Below are 20,709 nucleotides of genomic sequence, written 5' to 3' on the forward strand. Positions count from 1 at the left end.
GACTGTGCGTGCTCCCCTGGGGCCGCGCTCTGACCGAGACTCTGGTCTAGTCCAGGACTCTGACCGAGACTCGGGTCTAGACCTGGTCTCAGACCTAGACTCGGGTCTGCAAGCCTTGAAATAATTATTTTTGCGTCCCTGTCAACATGACAGGTACTGATCATAGCCTGATCATAGTACCTGTCATAGCTAATTCTGAATCGGTCACAAGGAAAGGATAACAGAATAACATCATTAATGAAAAATAAACTTTTATTAACATGTCTCGTTATCATCGCACACATGCGCTCCACGCGCTCTCTGCGCGCACACACGCGCTCTGTCAGGTCTGTCATGTCTGTCACACGCGCTCTCTGCGCGCACACGCTCTGTCATGTCTGTCAGGTCTGGTTTAGTCTCTTCCTCAGGTTCTTCTCGTTTGCACATTTGAGCCTTTAATGTTGATGATTTTCAATATTCGTCCTTATTCCTCCACATTATGTATCAGATGCCTCGCCAAAAGGGAGTCAAGCGCTCTTTGGCTGCTAAGGAGCGCCGGGCGGAGCAGCTGAGAGCAGCAGAAGTGCTCTCTCAGATTCAGATCGTGCTCCCCCCTCGCGTGACTCCTCCTCGCAGCCCCTCCAAACCCAAGCCTGTCTTTGGTAAGTTAGTCTCTGCACTTTGACCTTTCTGTACAAGTTTGTCTGATGATTGTTCCCTTCAGCTGGTACTGGTCACCGCCATTCTCCATGGAAACAGAACTGGCCAAAGTCTAAGGTTACCAACCGTTTCTACAAGTTAATCCAACCCAAAGTGTGTCCCGACAAGAAGGTGAGCATGGATTCCTGAAACAAGATACTACTCATTTGACAGGGCTTTTTATTTATTTATTTAAGGACATAGCATTTACATTGGATGAACCAGATGCAATGTTTTAAGTGTTATAGCAGAATCTGCTAATTTTCAACACCTGTCCATTGGGCAAATTTAGAGTTTCCAATTTCACCTAACACGTGGCTCCAGATCGTGACTTAATGCTGGAGTTTTCCCCTTATTTTTTCCCATGTGACCCCAGATTTTTGTTTATGTGATTAAGTATTTACCAAACTGTAATAATTCAGTCAAAACTGCCGGGTTAAATGTATTAATTAGCATAAAAGTGTACAATTAGGTCCAATGTCTCCTCTGCTCCGTGTCTCCTCCTCTGCTCCGTGTCTCCTCCGCTCCGTGTCTCCTCCGCTCCATGTCTCCTCTGCTCCATGTCTCTCTCACAAATGAGTTATCGCTTTATCGCATGCGCCCTTGACTCTTGTGCTTGTGACTCTAATATTTTGGGGTCTACAGTGGCCGTGGAATGTAGTTTTAAATTGTACATATGTTTTCTAGTTTGTGTTCGTGATCGGCCACTCCCATCTGCGTGCCATCGTGGATGGGTTCGTTGAGATGCCAGAGGGATGTCTTTACTTTGGCTTCAGTTCGACACCTGGAGGTTCATCTCAGGATCTCTATGATCAGCTGCAGAAGACTAAACTGCGCATAGGTGAAGTGTTAGCCGAATTTAGTTTAGCTTGTCTGCTTAACTATACTGACTTCAAACTTCATTTAACAGAGCCTGATCTGGTGTGTCTCCTCGCTCCGTGCAATGACTTGGGAGCTTTTGGTACCGTCACCGAGGCTGGCAAGGCGTTTGCCCATCTCCTTAGCTACCTCTGTGCACGGTTTAAGAAGGTAAGAGGGTTTCTTATTATAATATTTCAATTTATACATTTGATTTCACTTCACCGGATGTTAACATGTTCATATCTGACACAGGTTGTGGTCATGGACTTCCCGACTCGTATCGCTCAGGTTGTGGAGCCCCAAACACTTCTGAGGCAAAAGTTTCAAAGTGTTGCAGTGGACTTGGGTATGTTCACAGTATAATCTCATTTTCATACCTGCAGCTTTGGTGCAGACGTGTGAATCTGCACACACTTTTATTATATACCAATAATATATTTAACACAGAAATCTAAGCTGTGGAGCAAGGATGGTGTGAGTAGTCATGTTATCTCTGACTCTTTGCACAGCTTTGTGTCTGCTTTATCAATCCATTGGCTGTACTTTAGCTCCTCAGCATATCTTAAAATTAAACGAGAAGCCTATCTTACATTTTGCAAGAACAAACTCTGATGTTTCCTAACCAGCTGAAGTTCTCTGATCCGTCCTAAAGTCTAACCTTAGCTCTGTTTATTTGTAATGAATGCTTATAGTTTATTTCTCTCTCTCAGATTCATCTGAGTGACAATCATGGGATGGTGATCTTCGTGAAGTTGTTGTGGCAGGCCTGCTACATACAACTGGAGTCACCTGCTCCCACTGATCCCATTCCTGTGCCACTTCCACCCCCTGATGACTTCACTCTGGTTGAACGACGCAGAAAGGTGTGTGTGTGTGTGTGTGTCTGTGTCTGTCTCGCTAATAACAAACAAAACAAAAAAGCATTAAAGAGGAACTTGTACAGGCATTACTGTACAAGTTCCAGGTCACACACCACTGGTCACTAAGGAAACTGTCAGTCACAACACGTCACTGCTCTGCCACTTGGACAACGTGCGTTTGTTTTGGTCAGCTAACAAAACATTTTGACACTTTGTTACCTCACTGACGAGGCCTGGTTGACAAATGTTCTGTCACTTCTTCCTGAGGAATAAAAAAAATCACTAACAAACTTATTTTATCTCTGAATACTGTTTGATTTTCTGTCTGTTACAGAAGAACCGGCCAAGGGCCCTGCAGACCTCTCCTGTGGGACACCGGGCTCGGCTGGTTCAAAAGGAGGTGATTTTGGATAAGGACTTTATGTGAGTGGCATTCTTGGTGTTAATATTGTGGGCTAAAACATTTTCTTAATGTCCACAGGTGGAGAGCGTCTTCTCCATCCCCCTCTCGCCCACAATGTTCAACCCCTCTATCTTGATGGAGATGAACAAGATTGTTCCATCTCGCCTTGGCTTTGTGAAGTCAAGTCGCTCGTTTCCAAAGGGAAAAAAGGTAATTCCTGTCGAGTTGTGTATAATAATTTTGTGCTTTGATGTAGCAAATGTTTAACGAAGTTACCATTTTCCTTTTTAAAAAGACGTCTCACGCGAGACGTCGTAAAGCTGTTGCCCGGAAGTGCCAGCCCAGGGGAGCGGTCGAGGCAACGGCTGAGGAGGTGATTCCCTCCTGCTCACCTCCCATTACATCGGGGACAGAGGAGCAGACGGTGGGTGTAGCATGAACGCATTTATTTAATGTCTGACACTTGTAATAACTCACTTGTTTTTTGTTTTGTAGCCTGTTGTGGAAGTGAGGGACCGCCGCTCACGTTCACGCTCCTTTCCCCGTCTGGGAGTGAGACCCCGCTCACCTTCCAGCACCTCATCCGCATCCCTCATCCGCATCTGAGGGGGGCCAGGTCAGTGTCAATGTGCTCATATTTACATGTCAAAAGATGCCACTCACTCATTCTGTGTGTGTGTGATTCTGTAGGCGGTTTTGGAGGTGAGAGGTCGCTCACCTGCCCGCCCCTCCTATGCAGACGTGGTGAAAGGCCAAACACCCGTCACCTCCACATCTTGGATGGCAGGGAAACGCCACGCACCTGCCAGCTCCACATCCGGGATGGAGGAGGATGTCTCGCGAGAGACATTAAAACCTGCCTCAAAGCGACGTCGCTCCCAGCGGCCGGTGAGACTTTGTACAGTTTTTTGCCCTGTATATGTATACATATATATATTATTTTTTTTATGACTAATTGCAACTTTTTATAACAAAGATTGAGGCAGCACCTGTTCTTGAGGTGAGATCCCGCTCACCTCCCATTACATCGGGGACAGAGGAGCAGACGGTGGGTGTAGCATGAACACATTTATTTAATGTCTGACACTTGCAATAACTCACTTGCACTCACGTGTTTTTTGTTCTATAGTCTGTTGTGGAAGTGAGGGACCGCCGCTCACGTTCACGCTCCTTTCTCCCCGTCTGGGAGTGAGACCCCGCTCACCTTCCAGCACCTCATCCGCATCAGAGGGGGGCCAGGTCAGTGTCAATGTGCTGATATTTACATGTTAAAAGATGCCACTCATTATGTGTGTGTCTGATTCTGTAGGCGGTTTTGAAGGCGAGACGTCACTCACCTGCCCGCCCCTCCTATGCAGACGTGGTGAAAGGCAAACCACCCGTCACCTCCACATCTGGGATGGCAGGGAAACACCACTCACCTGCCAGCTCGCAAGAGAAATTAAAACCTGCCTCAAAACGACTTCGCTCCCAGCGGCAGGTGAGACTTTACACAGTTTTTTGCCCTGTGTATGTATTATTATTTTTGAAATGACTAATGGTAACTTTTTATGAAAAAGATTGAGGCGGCACCTGTTCTGGAGGTGAGACCAGGCTCACCTGTCACCACCTCATCTGAGGTGGAGGTGAACCGGGTATGAGCTTTCCCTTTTTCATTTAATTGTAAAAGGGGTACTATGTATGTTTTAGGTGGATGATCTGAAACACTCTATTGACTGTAGATTTATTGTTTTGCCCATAATGTTCCACATAAGACAAAGTTTTTTTTTTTCTCTTTAGTTTAATTACCATCTGTCGAGGAATCAGGGCATAGATTCTCAGCAAACACAGGCAACTGGCCGTCTTCCACCAAACCTACCATGAACATAATTCTTGCTTTTTATTTTATGTCATAGTAAAGTAATAAAATGTATCAAGGATTTAATTAAGTCAGATCTCTCCTTCACTCCTCGAGGTTTCTACTTTTTCAAAAAGGGATATGGTTTTTTAATTTTTTTTAATTTTGGGGGCTACAAAAACAAATAAGATTGAATTAATAGTGTGCAATTTCATAAATGTACTAGAACATTATCTAAATTATGAATTAATGAAAATGAAATGTTCCAACAATTTCATAAATAACATTCGTCATCCTGTATATGCATGGAGATGGGGGGATTCCAGAAACATCACCTACCAGTGTCACCATCTTTGACGTCTTCCTAGAGGATGATCTTCTGGACCAGGTAGGCTACAGATCTTATAATTTGAATGTTAATTTTTGTAACTATTGTTTGTCTGATCCTGTGCCTTTTTTATAAACACTTGGTATGCACTTTTTACATTTTCTTTTTTAGCTTCAGTTAAATCAAATATTGCCAGTATAAAATGTGCTTACTTAAATATGGCTCAATTATTTGTTAGAATATTATGACATGTTTTCTTAGATTCTAATTGGGTTCCACTAGTTAGCATCTTTTATGCATCAACGTCACAATGAGGCTGAAGATTATTTTAACAGTAAGAAACTAGGCACTGAAGACGGGATTTTACAGCTTTCACTCCATTCCCAGAATGGAAATCCACAGAGCAATGTGACACTGGGGCAGCTGGACGTCCACTCTAGGGTCCCTCCATCAAAAGGAGTGTGAGTCCAGTTCAGTACTGCCTCCACTGGGGGCAGCTATAGTTCTTAATGACTTCTCCATTCCAGTGAGTGTTGACAGCTCATGCAGTAGCTGATTCCACACAAAACAGTGACTAGTTCCTTAGTAGGTCCAGACAGAACAAACAGCAGAAGGTCCTTATGCAGCCATTTTGTTTATTTTGAGTCTCATTCAAGAAAGTCTCAACCTTTTCTTTTGAGCTGGTCAATGTACCAGACTTTGCCAAACCAAGTACTTTTCTAGCAAACCTGAATGTGTTCTTGATGAAGTGCTCTCTCCTTTTCCCTGATCCTTTCAGCTCTCCTTGGTCTGCAAATACGTCAGTTGAGTAGATGTGAGCTATTTCAGGTCTTTTTTTTTATCAGTGTTTGACAAATTGTCCATCTAGGTGTTCATTGCAGTTTGTGCTGAAGGTCCACTCCCAAGTCTGTCAATTAAAAGCGCTAACATGCTTCATTTTTAATTTTTTTTACCCGGGCAAATCTCTGGGTGAAGTTCTATCTCCACTGAGGGCAGCTATTCTGAATACTTTTTACAGCGGTTTTGCAAAACATGCATGTTCACCTCCTGTCTTCCCTGGTATTATCATCTAGAAATTGGCTTTATTTTTATCTTGATTAAAACTTTTCTGATGTTTTTTCTCTTGCTTAAGGTTTATTTTTGACTCTTGTCTCTTGCTTTTCTCAACCTCTCTTTCATGACTGACATGAGTATTGAAGTAATTCAAAACATTTTCTGCATGCTTTTAAGATGACTGAAAGATCGCAGCTCCGGATCTCACCAGCTCCTGGTCCAGGTCCTGTTGCTCCCAATGAAGACGACAAAGATAAGTCAAATGATTCTTCCGCACCGTCACACATTAGGAGTAGTTCAGATGAAGATGGGGAAATAGTACTTCCAGTTTACAACACCAGCCAGTCCATCCAGATTCCTGACAACATTCGAGGTGATTTCCATCAGGGTGAGGACTTCTTTGAGTATCGGGGTGTGCAGTGCATGGCCATTGCATTAGTGGCTTTGGAAAAACACACGGTTTCCTCTGTGTTTTCTTGGGACCAAGAACAGTTGAATTCCGTTTTGATTCTTGGTAATGAGCTTTACACTGGGATCCGTAATGCTGGCAAAATCACCAAAGGGGAAGAGACATTGATGGTTTCCAATTTGCCAGTGAATCAAACTATCGACGGTCAAGAGTTTGAGTTTCGCTATGGCAATGGTGTTGGTGGTGATGCTGATGTGGTGCAAAGTGACGCAATTCATTTACAGATTGAATATAGTTTGCACTCTGGGCTGGAAGTAATTTTGGCAGAGTATGACTTGTGTCTTTTCACACTTTGCGGTTCTACCTGTGCTATCATTGTAGAGGATGGACGTTTTGCAGTTGTTGATTCCCATTCTCGGAGTGCAACGGGAATGCCAGTTGCGGGTGGAAAGAGTGTGGTTTCTTTCGGTTGTTTAGGTGATTTAGAGGGCCATCTCTGTCGCTTGGCTAAATGCTATAAAAGGTCAGATAAACCGTTTGAGCTTCAAGGGGTTGTTGCGAAATGCTTGGCTTCAACCGAAGATCAACCAGAATCTCTGAATCCGGTGGGTATTTCTGGGTTTGAGAAACCAGAGTCTCCAAAACCGGTGAGTATTTTTGGTTCTAAAGAAGTGGAGTCTCCAAAATCAGTCGGTGTTTCTGGTCACAAAATAACCAAACTGTATGATGACGCAAATTCTGATTTAGAATTTGTAAATCAAACTGTGCTCATACTTCCATTTAATCCCCTGAGTGACACAGTCTGCCAAGCTTTGTGCCAGCACTTAAAGATTCAATTTGAGAAGTTGAATAGCAAAGTTCCCTCTAACATAGGCCAAATAGGCATCCCTTGTCAAAATGAAACAATTGTTGCTGATGGGAATTGTTATTTCAGGGCCATCTCTCAAGCTGTAAGTGGTACACAAAAAAAACACAGAAAAATTAGACTGGCCATTGTTCGAGAACTGGAAAATAATTCAGCCCAATATCAACCTGTTATCAGGGATGGTTTTTTCGGTCACTAATTACATCAACAAAAGTAATATGCGTTGTGTCAACATTTGGGCTACAGAAATTGAAATACAGGCCACTGCAAATTATTTAGGCATTGACATATTCACCTTCCTCAATGGTCAATGGCTTAAATATAAATGCAATGCAAACTATTTAAGTAACAAGGCAATTTATTTAGAAAACTGTCATGGAAATCACTATGAAACTGTTGTCTGTGTTAAGGTGGTTGACAGTCAAACATGTTATAACTGTTGCAAAGTTTCTGAGGGGTATAACATCAGATCAAAAGTGGACTCTAAACAAGTGTACAGTACCCCATCTATGAGGGATAAGAAAAAAACAAAACGGCAAATGTTTTACCAAAAACATAAAGAGGATCTAACAGAAATGTTACAAACTAAATATAGAGATGATTGAATGTACGCAAATATAAAATGGATGTCCAGCATAGAGAGAAGAAGTTGGAGAGTAAACATTTGAGTAAACTCAAATATGAAGATGAACAACACAGAGAGAAGAAGATGGAGAGTAAACATTTGAGTAAACTCAAATATGAAGATGAACAACACAGAGAGAAGAAGAAGATGGAGAGTAAAGAGAAATACAGAAATAATTTATTACATAGACAAAAGGTTAGGACTGAAACAAAATTAAAATACGACACAAATCCTAACTTCAGAACTCAGGTCAAGAATGCAAACCAACAATGGAAAAAACAAGTAAAAAACAAAAAAGCAGACATTGCTTATGTTATTGATCAATTCTTATTAAAGATTAAAGAGGGTGGTCCAGAATATGTGTGTTGTGTTTGCTTTAAGTTGTTTTTCAAACAACAAGTAAAACCCTGTGACAATATCGATATCTTAAATCTTGCTCCAGCTGAGGGCAACAATCCTCTCAAGTTGTGGTCTGATGAGGACCATGAAGCCAAATGTTTCCCAAAGTTGTTCCCTTTTGCACGTAATACATTTCATACTCGGAGAAGCATCCCTGTGACATTATTCCGGTATTTCCTCAATAGAATAATGCACGCTGATCGCAGATTTGCCCATAATTCAGAATACATTTTTTTTGCTCTGTCTTTGATTGAGGTTGATCAGGTCGTTTCTAAAGTCTCAATAGCATTAAGAAAAGGACACTCTGGTGCTAAACCTCCTATTGGTGAAAATGTCAAAGAATCTCTTAAAGAAATGTTGGATTGTGATGCTGGGTATCACTTCTTGCACCCGATTAGAGGCACTCCAGCTTATTGGCAGACAGCACAAAAAGACTTGCTTGCTTGTGTAGGATATGCAGATGTCCTCCCCCTGTTGCCATGGTGACAGGAATGCGGGCTAGGTGTTATCTACTGCCCGTGTGGAGTTTTACACCCCTCAGAAGAAAGAGGATGTAATAGTGACAACAGAGACGCTCTGAACTTTGAAAATAACTTTTCATCAAATGACTCCTTTTGGATTTCAGAGAGTAACGATCTCTTCAAGACAAACGCTCAAACGCTGAAAGACTATGCGGTTTAAGTGGTTTTAATAGACAAACATCAGATTGCAAAAATGTGTCCACCAGATGACTTTACATGTACATATTGTGATATCGTGTTTAACATGTCATTTTAACTGTTTCATAACTTGTTTTGTGGACAATTTTACCTTTTGTGTAACTCTTGTGGCCTAAAGCCAGATCTCGTCTCCTTATCAGCTCTGACCCCAGCGTGCATGCTGATTGGCTGAAGCCACGGCGCCAAAACCCCCGCGGGGTAAGACAAAGGAAAGTGCAGGGAGTTACAGACCAGTTCCATCCGAGCTCCAGAGCGAGTTCCATCCATCCATCCATCTTCTGCCGCTTTATCCGGGGCCGGGTCGCGGGGGCAGCAGTCTGAGAAGGGACTCCCAGACTTCCTTCTCCCCAGACACTTCCTCTAACTCCTCCGGGGGGATCCCGAGGCGTTCCCAGGCCAGCCGAGAGACATAGTCTCTCCAGCGTGTCCTGGGTCTTCCCCGGGGCCTCTTCCCGGTGGGACATGCCTGAAACACCTCCCGAGGGAGGCGCCCAGGAGGCATCCGAAACAGATGCCCGAGCCACCTCAGCTGGCTCCTCTCGACGTGGAGGAGCAGCGGCTCTACTCCGAGCTCCCCCCGTGTGGCCGAGCTCCTCACCTTATCTCTAAGGGAGCGCCCAGCCACACGGCGGAGGAAACTCATTTCGACCGCTTGTATCCGCGATCTTGTTCTTTCGGTCACTACCCAAAGCTCATGACCATAGGTGAGGGTAGGAACGTAGACCGACCGGTAAATAGAGAGCTTTGCCTTTCGGCTCAGCTCCCTCTTTACCACAACGGTCCGATGCAGCGACTGCATCACTGCAGCCGCTGCACCGATCCGCCTGTCGATCTCACGCTCCATCCTTCCCTCACTCGTGAACAAGACCCCGAGATACTTGAACTCCTCCACTTGGGGCAAGGACACCCCACCCACCTGGAGAGGGCAAGCCACCTTTTTCCGGTCGAGAACCATGGCCTCGGATTTGGAGGTGCTGATTCTCATCCCAGCCGCTTCACACTCGGCTGCAAACCGTCCCAGTGCATGTTGCAGGTCCGGGTTTGATGGAGCCATCAGGACAACATCGTCTGCAAACAGCAGAGATGAGATCCTGTGGTCCCCAAACCGGACACCCTCCGACCCCTGACTGCGCCTAGAAATTCTGTCCATAAAAATTATGAACAGAACCGGTGACAAAGGGCAGCCCTGGCGGAGTCCAACATGCACTGGGAACAGGTCTGACTTACTGCCGGCAATGCGAACACAGCTCCTGCTCCGGTCATACAGGGACCGGACAGCCCTGAGCAAAGGGCCCCGGACCCCGTACTCCCGGAGCACCCCCCAAAGGACACCCCGAGGGACACGGTCGAAAGCCTTCTCCAGATCCACAAAGCACATGTGGACTGGTTGGGCAAACTCCCATGAGCCCTCGAGCACCCGATGGAGGGTATAGAGCTGGTCCAGTGTTCCACGACCGGAACGAAAACCACTCTGCTCCTCCTGAATCCGAGGTTCGACTATCGGTCGGATTCTCCTCTCCAGTACCTTGGAATAGACCTTACCCGAGAGGCTGAGGAGTGTGATCCCTCTGTAGTTGGAACACACCCTCCGGTCCCCCTTCTTGAACAGAGGGACCACCACCCCGGTCTGGCAGTCCAGAGGCACGGTCCCCGAACGCCACGCGATGTTGCAGAGACGTGTCAACCAAGACAACATCCAGATACTTTAGGTACTCAGGGCGGATCTCATCCACCCCCGGAACCCTGCCACCGAGGAGTTTGCGAACAACCTCAGTGACTTCAGCTTGGGTGATGGATGAGCCAGCCTCCGAGTACCCGGTCTCTACTTCCTCTTCGGAAGACGTGACTGAGGGATTAAGGAGATCCTCAAAGTATTCCTTCCACCGTCCGACGACATCCCCAGTCGAGGTCAGCAGGCCTCCACCCGCACCGTAAACGGTGTTGGTGAGACACTGCTTCCCCCTCCTGAGGCGCCGGACGGTTTGCCAGAATTTCTTTGGTGCCGACCGATAGTCCTCCTCCATGGCCTCCCCGAACTCCTCCCAGGCCCGGGTTTTTGCCTCTGCGACAGCACGAGCCGCGGCTCGCTTGGCCTGCCGATACCCGTCGATGACCTCCGGAGACCTACAAGCCAGAGTGGCCTGATAGGCCTCCTTCTTCAGTCTGACGGCATCCCTTACTTCCGGTGTCCACCACCGGGTTCGGGGGTTGCCGCCACGACAGGCACCGGAGACCTTGCGACCACAACTCCGAGCAGCCGCATCAACAATGGAGGCGGAGAACATGGTCCACTCGGACTCAATGTCCCCAACCTCCCCCGGGACATGGGAGAAGCTCTCCCGGAGGTGCGAGTTGAATATCCTACTGACAGAGGGCTCCACTAGACGTTCCCAACAGACCCTCACAATGCGCTTGGGTCTGCCAAGTCTGTCCGGCTTCCTCCTCCGCCAGCGGATCCAACTCACCACCAGGTGGTGATCGGTTGACAACTCTGCCCCTCTCTTCACCCGAGTGTCCAAGACACGCGGCCGGAGTTCTGATGACACGACAACAAAGTCGATCATTGACCTCCGGCCTAGGGTGTCCTGGTGCCATGTGCACTGATGGACACCCTTGTGCTTGAACATGGTGTTCGTTATGGACAATCCGTGGCTAGCACAGAAGTCCAATAACTGAACACCGCTCGGGTTCAGATCGGGGAAGCCGTTCTTCCCGATCACCCCTCTCCAGGTGTCACTGTCATTGCCCACGTGGGCGTTGAAGTCCCCCAGTAGAACAACGGAGTCCCCGGTCGGTGCACTGTCCAGTACCCCTCCCAAGGACTCCAAGAAGGCCGGGTACTCTGCACTGCTGTTCGGCCCGTAGGCCGCCACAACAGTGAGAGACCTGTCCCCCACCCGAAGGCGGAGGGACGCGACCCTCTCGTTCACCGGGGTAAACTCCAACACGTGGCGGCTGAGCTGAGGGGCTATCAGCAAGCCCACACCAGCCCGCCGCCTCTCCCCGCGGGCAACACCAGAGAAGTGGAGCGTCCAGCCCCTCTCGAGGAGATGGGTTCCAGAGCCCAAACTGTGCGTGGAGGTGAGGCCGACTATATCTAGTCGGTATCGCTCAACCTCCTGCACAAGCTCAGGCTCTTTCCCCCCCAGCGAGGTGACATTCCATGTCCCCAGAGTTAGTCTCTGTGTCTGGAGATCTGGTCGCCGAGGCCCCTGCCATCGACTGCCGCCCAGATCTCTCTGCACCGGCCCCTTATGGATCCTCCTGCGGGTGGTGGGCCCACGGGAGGGCGGCCCCACGTCGCTCTTTCGGGCTGTGCCCGGCCGGGCCCCGTGGGGTAAGACCCGGCCACCAGGCGCTCGCCATGGAGCACCCATCCCAGGCCTGGCTCCAGGATGGGGCCCCGGTGACGCCGATCCGGGCGACGTAAACAGCCTTGTTCGTGTCGTCGTCATAAGAGGCTTCTGAACCAATCTTTGTCTGACCCGTCACCTAGGACCTGTTTGCCTTGGGAGACCCTACCAGGGGCATGAAGCCCCCGACAACATAGCTCCCGGGATCATTCGGGCACTCAAACCCCTCCACCACGTTAAGGTGTCGGTTCAAGGAGAGGTAGTTCCATCCGAGTTTCTTTTGAAGCTCGACCCTTCATCCAGGGTCCCACCAGCAAGGTCCATGAGGCCTTGGGAGCAGGCCTCGGGCCTAGTTAGCGTGAGCGATGCTACGCTACGGGACAAAGACTTTTCCAAGAGAAGCTAATGTTCCCTCCCGGAACTATGAAACCTGTGCCCGTTTTTAAAAACGTGATTGATGCTGCATCACGCAAAATCAAGCAAGGACCTTTTGCAACTTTTTCAAGTCCACAGCCTTTTAGATCAGCCACATCGGTGGAGCAGCACGACGGCCTTTTCATTCGGGAACGCAGATCGCAGAACCGATCCAGTCCTTCTTTGGCCAGACAACGTCAGAGCCAAACTCCAGAGCAGGCCCTTGGACCCCACGCAGGCCCTTGGACCCCAAGCAGGCCCTTGGACCCCACACAGGCCCGTCTCCTCAGGATCACAGCTTCTGGTTCCGTTCGTATGAATGCACCTCACAGGCTGGCTGAATTTCATCTGAGAGTTAACTCTTGCATACACCTAGATAGATCTAGAACCATCATGTCTAGTGTTTTCCATCTGTTATCGACTCATTTGCATATTCCTGATTCATATTTATCTGTTTAATTCTTTGGTCATTAAATCTTCATAACCCACATTTGGTTAAGTGTTCCTTCATTTCCAGAAAAGGGGTCAATGTCACGGTTACGTCCTCAAACCTTTAGATCAACGAGCAAATTAATTTCTAATTAATTAATTAATCTAGATATCTGATATTAGAGTTGTTAAATTGCCGATTATCCGGCTGGTGCCCCATTCTTCTCTTAAAAATACGATTCAAACTTACCCACACTTAGGCAGTGTGTCATGTTTGAATTCTTGAGCAATTCTTTAATCAATATCAAACCTGAATGCCCCGCCCCCTTTACAAGTGGGTGGACATTCATAACCTTACAGTACTTGTACTAGTATGTTACCCTACACTTGTTTGCATCAGCTTGGGTTGCCTACTTGGTTCTGCTCTTTTAGTTCAGCAGATCTCAGATGGGGAGAGCTTCTTGAAACCCTTTTAAAAATAGAGGGGAGACAAGTTACTGTTGAAGGCTTGACGTGGGAGGAGAGATGTGATTTTGAGACGCAATTCAGTTGTGGCAGCAATGATGTTTGATCACCGTTGGCATGCTTTTCTAAATGATGTCATCTTGTCTAAGGCTGAGCCAATAGGAAATGTTCTTGACTACTTTTACCGCGTAGAGTTTCAGCAAAGAGGCTCCCCTCACGTACATTGCTTGTTTTGGGTAAAGGGGGCGCCGAGGATTGGGGTGGACCCCGACGAAGAGGTTGTGGCGTTTGTTGACAGATATGTGACCTGCAGACTACCAAAAGATGATGATGAGCTGTTGGAATTGGTTACGTCTGTGCAGCAACATTCAAAGCGGCACTCTAAATCGTGCAAAAAGGGTAATACTGTTTGTCGCTTCAATTTCCCCAGACCGCCATCAATGCGTACATTTATCAAGAAAAAGGACCCAAAGGAAAAATGCAAGAAGTGTGACCTGAAGGAAGAAGATAAAAATTGCACTTGTTTAACGCCAAACCGCATGACTAGAGAACGTGCTAAAGCAATTATGACTGCCATTAAAAATGCATGTAAAGATGACAACAACCCCTACGGTTTGGTGGCTAGATTGTTTGAATCTTTGGGTCCCACCCAGGCCACCATGGAGGAGGCTTTGAAAAGATTAGGGGGCAATACTCAAGTTATTTTAAAGAGGGAGCTTGATGAGCTCTATATTAATAATTGGAATGACCCGTTGTTGAAAAGTCATAAGGCCAATCTGGACATTCAGTTGGTTGCTGATCCATGGGCGTGTATTGTATACATTATTTCTTACATTTCCAAAGTAGAGCGACAAATGGGGTTGTTGCTGCGCAATGCTGCATTGGAAGCTAAAAAAGGTAACCTTGATGCAAAAGACTCAATGAAAAAGATGGGAACTGCTTACCTCCATAATCGGGAAGTGTCTGCTCAAGAAGCTGTATATCGTCTGTCAAATATGCATTTGAAGGAATGTTCTCGAAAAGTAGTCTTTGTGCCAACGGGTGACAAAGTTGTTCGACTGAACTTTCGGATTCAACAACACCAGACAACATGTGGATGACAAATCTTGTTGATCGATACAAGAACAGACCAAACAATACCACCTTTAATGACATGTGCATATGCACATTTGCTTCAGAGTACCGTGCTCTTCCTTCAACTGAAAGATGCAAAAATGCCATTCCACTACAAAAGGGATTAGGCAGCGTTGTAAAACGAACACGGGGAAAACCAGCCGTTGCTCATTATGCACGTTTTTTGGAAAACAAGAATCCTAAAGTATTCCATCAAAGTCTGCTTCAGTTGTTTTTGCCATACCGTAAAGATGATGAACTTAAACCATTGAGATATGAAAGCTTTCAGCAATTCTATGCCAGTGGCTCAGTTCAGTTCAGTGATGGAACGCTGCATTCTGTTAGTTCAATCGTGGATGCCAATAGAAATAGGTTTGAGGCACAACCTGAAAACTTTGATGACCTTCAAGAAATAATGGCTAATGATGACCTTTTAGAAGATGCATGGGGCCAGCTTTGTCCAGAGCAAGAAGTTCAACGATTGGAGTCAAAACAAGAAGCTTTTGAAAATCAACAGCGGAAGGATCCATCGGAACAAGACCCGACTCCAATAATTCCTGATTTAGCAATACGTACCGAGGATGTTTGTCGCCTGGAAAAGTTGAACAACTTGCCCCGAAGTGAAGGTCTAGCTTTAATCCGATCTCTAAATGAAGAGCAGCTGTCCATATTCTATCAAATACGGCAATGGTGTGTAGACAAGGTATCAGGGAAGGAGCAAGAGCCATTTCATGTCTTTGTCACAGGTGGTGCTGGAACAGGAAAAAGTCACCTTATTAGAGCTATTCACTATGACGCAACTCGGATCTTGGCGCCAACTTGTAGTCAACCAGATAAGGTATCAGTCTTAATAACTGCACCAACAGGCATAGCAGCTTATAACTTGAATGCAGCAACAATCCATTCAACATTTAACATAGGGATAAACGTCACACTTCCCTACTCTCCGCTGGGTGATGATAAGCTTAATTCATTGCGTGCCAAGTACAGTGACCTTATGATCCTGATCATTGATGAAATCTCCATGGTACATCACAAGTTACTGGCCTACATTCATGGGAGGTTGCGGCAAATAAAACAGACTGGTGACTTCTCCCCATTTGGAAAGGTTTGCATTCTAGCTGTCGGAGATTTTTATCAGTTATCTCCAGTCTATGGTCAAGCTTTGTTCATCCCTCTTGACATAGGTGATTTGTGGAATGGTCTGTTCAAGGTTGCAGAACTTAAAACAATCATGCGGCAAAAGGATGTCCCCTTTGCACAGTTGCTAAATCGCTTGAGGTTGCGTTCTAAAGGTACGCAACTGCGCAGAAGGGACTTGGAGGCCTTGAGACAACGGGAAACGGGCGAAGAGACTCCTGATCTACACATCTTTGCCAGGAGATCCCAAGTTTATGCGCACAATATTGAACGGCTGAAACAACTTGACTCGGACTACATTACAATGTATGCCCAAGATTTTTCATTTGAGAAAAATGGCAATGCAACACACACCAATCTGGAAGCCACACTTGAAATTGCCAAGAATGCAAGGGTCATGCTTTGTAAAAATGTTGATCCTGTTGATGGTCTTGTTAATGGCGTGTGTGGCACTGTTACACACATTGAAAATCCAAATAATTTGCGCCTACCTGTAGCAGTTTATGTTACTTTTGATGACCCAACAGTTGGTGTGCAAAGAAGGCGTCGGAGTCAGGGGCCAGCAGATCTTGTTGGTTCCACTCTTATTGAACCAGAGGAAGAAATGGCTACTAAAAGAGGAGAGAAACGTCGCCAGTTTCCTCTCAGACTTGCCTGGGCCATTACAGTGTACAAAGTGCAGGGAATGACCTTAGATAGAGCTGTGATTTGTTTGAAGGGGGTCTTCACTGCAGGACAGGCGTATGTTGCCTTAAGTCGTGTTAGAAGTTTAAAAGGACTCATAATCCAAGATCTTAGCGAGACGCTTATATACTGCAATGAGTCAGTTAAACTTGCAATGGAGCGCATGCCTCCATTTATTGTGGAACCTACACCTGTGAGACATGAGGGTGATGTTGTTACGGTCTTGTTTAACAATGTGCGAGGCTTGGAGCAACATATTTCAGATCTTGCATCATCTGTCCGAAGGTTGCAGCCCAACATCTGCGCTGTGGCAGAAACATGGTTGACCGATGGTTTTCCATTCCATACCATCCAAATGGAAAACTATTCCTTCTATAGTCAACCTCGTAGTCTATCCTATCACAGCCAGCACCCTCCTCTGCTTTCATTGCAGAGCCAACAGCATGGTGGAGTTGGCATCTACTGTGATGACCACTACATCTATGAAATCACAACACCACCATTTGATTTAGAATGTTTGGCTTTTCATTGTTCAGAGTTTGACATGATGGTAGCATGCATTTATCGCCCACCATCATACCCCATGTCTCTATTTAAGTACAACTTGGAAAGGTTCTTGTGTTGGCTGAGTTCACAAAGTGAAAATGTTGCAGTTGTGGGAGATTTCAATGAGAACCTCTTGAAGGCTTCAAACCTTTCAAACTTCATGCTCGATAAAGGTTTCACTCAGCATGTCTCATCTCCCACCACAGAAAGGGGCACAATAATTGACCATCTATACATCAAATCTACACACTTTGAAGTAGAAGTTGTTGTGGTGCCAACTTACTACAGCGATCATGAGGGACTCTTTTGTACTTTTAAACGTGTATAAAAATATGATCTTTTCTTTTCTTTTCTTTCTTTTTCATTTATCCTCCAGACGTATCTGAATGTATTTTTGTTTGGCCTGGTGGGTCCAGACGTCCTGTTTTCGCTTTAATTTTCTCTAGGGAAAGTTTAGGGGTTGTTTTTAATGTTAGCGTAGGGACAGCGGCGCTCTGGCAGCTTCTACGGCCCTATATCGGGTTGGCCTGACCAGAGTTTCGTCCTTATTTTATGTTGGCTGGCTCACCGTGGTCTTTCCTTTTTTTTTTACTTTGTGTATTTTTGGGCACAGAATTTGTTGGGGCTTTTCCTTCCAAAAATAATACTTTTGGGACTTCAAATGTTGCGTTGGGACTTCACGTGCTGCGTTGGGACTTCACGTGCTGCGTTGGGACTTCACGTGCTTCATTGCGTTGGGACTTCACGTGCTTCATTGCGTTGGGACTTCACGTGCTGCGTTGGGACTTCACGTGTTACGTTGGGACTTCACGTGCTGTGTTGGGACTTCACGTGCTTCATTGCGTTGGGACTTCACGTGCTGCGTTGGGACTTCACGTGCTGCGTTGGGACTTCACGTGCTGCGTTGGGACTTCACGTGTTGCGTTGGGACTTCACGTGCTGCGTTGGGACTTCACGTGCTTCATTGTGTTGGGACTTCACGTGCTGCGTTGGGACTTCACGTGCTGCGTTGGGACTTCATGTGCTTTATTGCGTTGGGACTTCACGTGCTGCGTTGGGACTTCATGTGCTTTATTGCGTTGGGACTTCACGTGCTGCGTTGGGACTTCACGTGCTGCGTTGGGACTTCACGTGCTGCGTTGGGACTTCACGTGCTGCGTTGGGACTTCACGTGTTACGTTGGGACTTCACGTGCTGTGTTGGGACTTCACGTGCTGCGTTGGGACTTCACGTGTTGCGTTGGGACTTCACGTGTTGCGTTGGGACTTCACGTGTTGCGTTGGGACTTCACGTGTTGCGTTGGGACTTCACGTGCTTCATTGCGTTGGGACTTCACGTGCTGCGTTGGTTCTTCACGTGCTGCGTTGGTTCTTCACGTGCTGCGTTGGGTCTTTAACGCTTGCTTATTGTTAATGGCACCCTCAGGCATGTGTCTTGGGTTGTTTTCAGTTCTTCCCAGAATAGTTGAGTCACACCCCATCTCACTCACCCTCGTTTGAGTTGCAGGATAGGTTAGCATAGCACAGCATTGCATTTATTATCCACAAAGGGAAATTAGTCTCCTTTTGTAGTGTATTGTAGTATAGTATGTCTCTCATGTCTGTGTGCACGTCTTTCTCTCCCACTCATCTGTGTCTTGCTCCATGTCTGTCTCTATCTTTCTCGCTCTCTCTCTCTGACTCTCTCTCTGGCTGTCTCTCTCTCCCTCTGTCTGTCTGGCTCCCTCTGTCTGTCTGGTTGTCTCTTTGTCTGTCTGTGTCTGTCTGTCACTCTGTCTCTGTCTGTCACTCTGTCTCTGTCTGTCACTCTGTGTCTGTCTTGTCACTCTCTGTCACTCTGTCTGTCACTCTGTCTCTGTGGGTCACTCTGTCTCTGTCGGTCACTCTGTCTCTGTCGGTCACTCTGTCTTTGTCTGTCTGTCTTGTCACTCTGTGTCTGTCTTGTCACTCTCTGTCACTCTGTCTGTCTGTCTGTCACTCTGTCTGTCTCTCACTCTGTCTCTGTCTGTCACTCTGTCTTTGTCTGTCTGTCACTCCGTCTGTCTGTCTGTCACTCCGTCTGTCTGTCACTCTGTCTCTGTCTGTCTGTCACTCTGTCTCTTTCTGTCACTCTGTCTGTCTCTTTCTGTCACTCTGTCTCTGTCTGTCTGCCACTCTGTCTCGGTCTTTCCGTCTCTGTCTGTCTATGTCTGTCTATGTCTCTGTTTTTCTCTCTCTCTGGCTCTAGCTCTGGCTGTCTCTCTGGCTGTCTCTCTGGCGGTCTCTCTGGCTCTGGCTGTCTCTCTGGCTCTGGCTGTCTCTCTGGCTCTTGCTGTCTCTCTGGCTCTGGTTGTCTCTCTGGCTCTATCTCTCTGGCTCTGGCTGTCTCTTTCGGTCACTCTGGCTCTGTATGTCCCTCACTCTGTCTCTATCTTTCTGTCTATGTCTCTGTCTATGTCTCTGTCTTTCTGTCTATGTCTCTCTCTGGCTGTGTGTGTTGTGTGGTGTGTGTGTGGGTTGGGTGTGGGGATGGGTGGGTTGGGTGTTGGTGGTTGGGTGGGTGGGTGGGTTGTGTGTGGGTGGTTGTGTGTGGGGGTGGGTGTCTGTGGGTGGTTGCGTGTGGGGGTGGGTGTCTGTGGGTGGTTTAGGGGGCGGTGGGTGGGTGGGTGATTTAGGGGGCGGTGGGTGGGTAGTTTAGGGGGCCCATCCGTGGTCTGACACCTTGCCGTGGTGGATGGGCTTGTGTCCTTTAATGATACCCAGATTTAAGCCGGCGGGGGGCTACACCCCTGGCAGGTTCAACCATGCCGGACAGGTCGAGGGGGAGAAGGCAGACTAAGATCAGATCATTCAAATGACACTGAAATGACATTATGGTGGCCTTAAATAGAATAGTCTTCATACACACATTCTGTATTGAAATTCTATGCTAATCATATCTTTTCTTTTTTTCCAGGGTGCTGTGACCCATTTATCACAAGCTGAGAAAGAACAACCATCATTGTTATATATTTTATATTTTTTTGTTATCATTACACCTTTTTACTTTTTAAAGCTTGTTTTTTGTATGTATGGTTTTTACATTGTCAATATAATGATCTGTAAAATGTATTGATTAATCTATTGCATAGTTATTAAATTAACAAATGCCAATGGTCTGTCTTTTTATCACTTGCAATAGAGTTGTTTGGCCTTGTCACAGATAGAAATGATCAGGTTCAATAATTGATGCAGCAGGAAATTGGGATAAAACTGGGGAAGGACAGTGCAGCAAATCGTGTTGGCATTATTAAAACACATGGCGCACAGCCGTAACAAATGTGACATGGGTGTCTTTGACTTTTTTATTGTAAAGCCAAAATATATTTTTTTGCAAAATCTGATCGATATTGGGAGAACTAAATGTTATGGTCCCCATTCAAAAAGCGATTTTGTTTTGAATTATTGGCAAAATGTGCGGCTTTCACGCACAGACCGTGACTCTTAGAATAAAAATTAGGATAACTTTTGATGGTCCACACCTGAAGATGAGTCTCCCCAAATTTCACGT

The 20,709-nt window shown here is 46.4% G+C and overlaps 1 protein-coding gene, 1 long non-coding RNA gene and 1 pseudogene across 2 annotated transcripts in view; all 3 read left to right on the plus strand.

Moving 5' to 3' along the window:
* The first annotated feature begins 4,250 nt into the window (after positions 1-4,250).
* Positions 4,251-20,709, plus strand: part of LOC140346858 (uncharacterized) — a 29,736-nt gene continuing 13,277 nt past the window's right edge. The window contains exon 1 of the long non-coding RNA XR_011924340.1: positions 4,251-4,282. This is a non-coding gene — a long non-coding RNA (uncharacterized lncRNA). The remainder of the gene's footprint in view (positions 4,283-20,709) is intronic.
* LOC140347634 (uncharacterized) lies at positions 6,198-7,899 on the plus strand (annotated as a pseudogene).
* Positions 13,794-17,509, plus strand: LOC140347641 (uncharacterized). The gene is given in 2 exon segments (XM_072434226.1): positions 13,794-14,760; positions 14,763-17,509. Coding segments are annotated over 2 exon segments (3,714 nt in total).

The sequence above is a fragment of the Eucyclogobius newberryi genome, unplaced genomic scaffold (genome assembly GCF_026437365.1).
Source record: "Eucyclogobius newberryi isolate DKJ021-1_F unplaced genomic scaffold, fEucNew1.0.hap1 SCAF_11, whole genome shotgun sequence".
Classification (NCBI taxonomy): domain Eukaryota; kingdom Metazoa; phylum Chordata; class Actinopteri; order Gobiiformes; family Gobiidae; genus Eucyclogobius; species Eucyclogobius newberryi.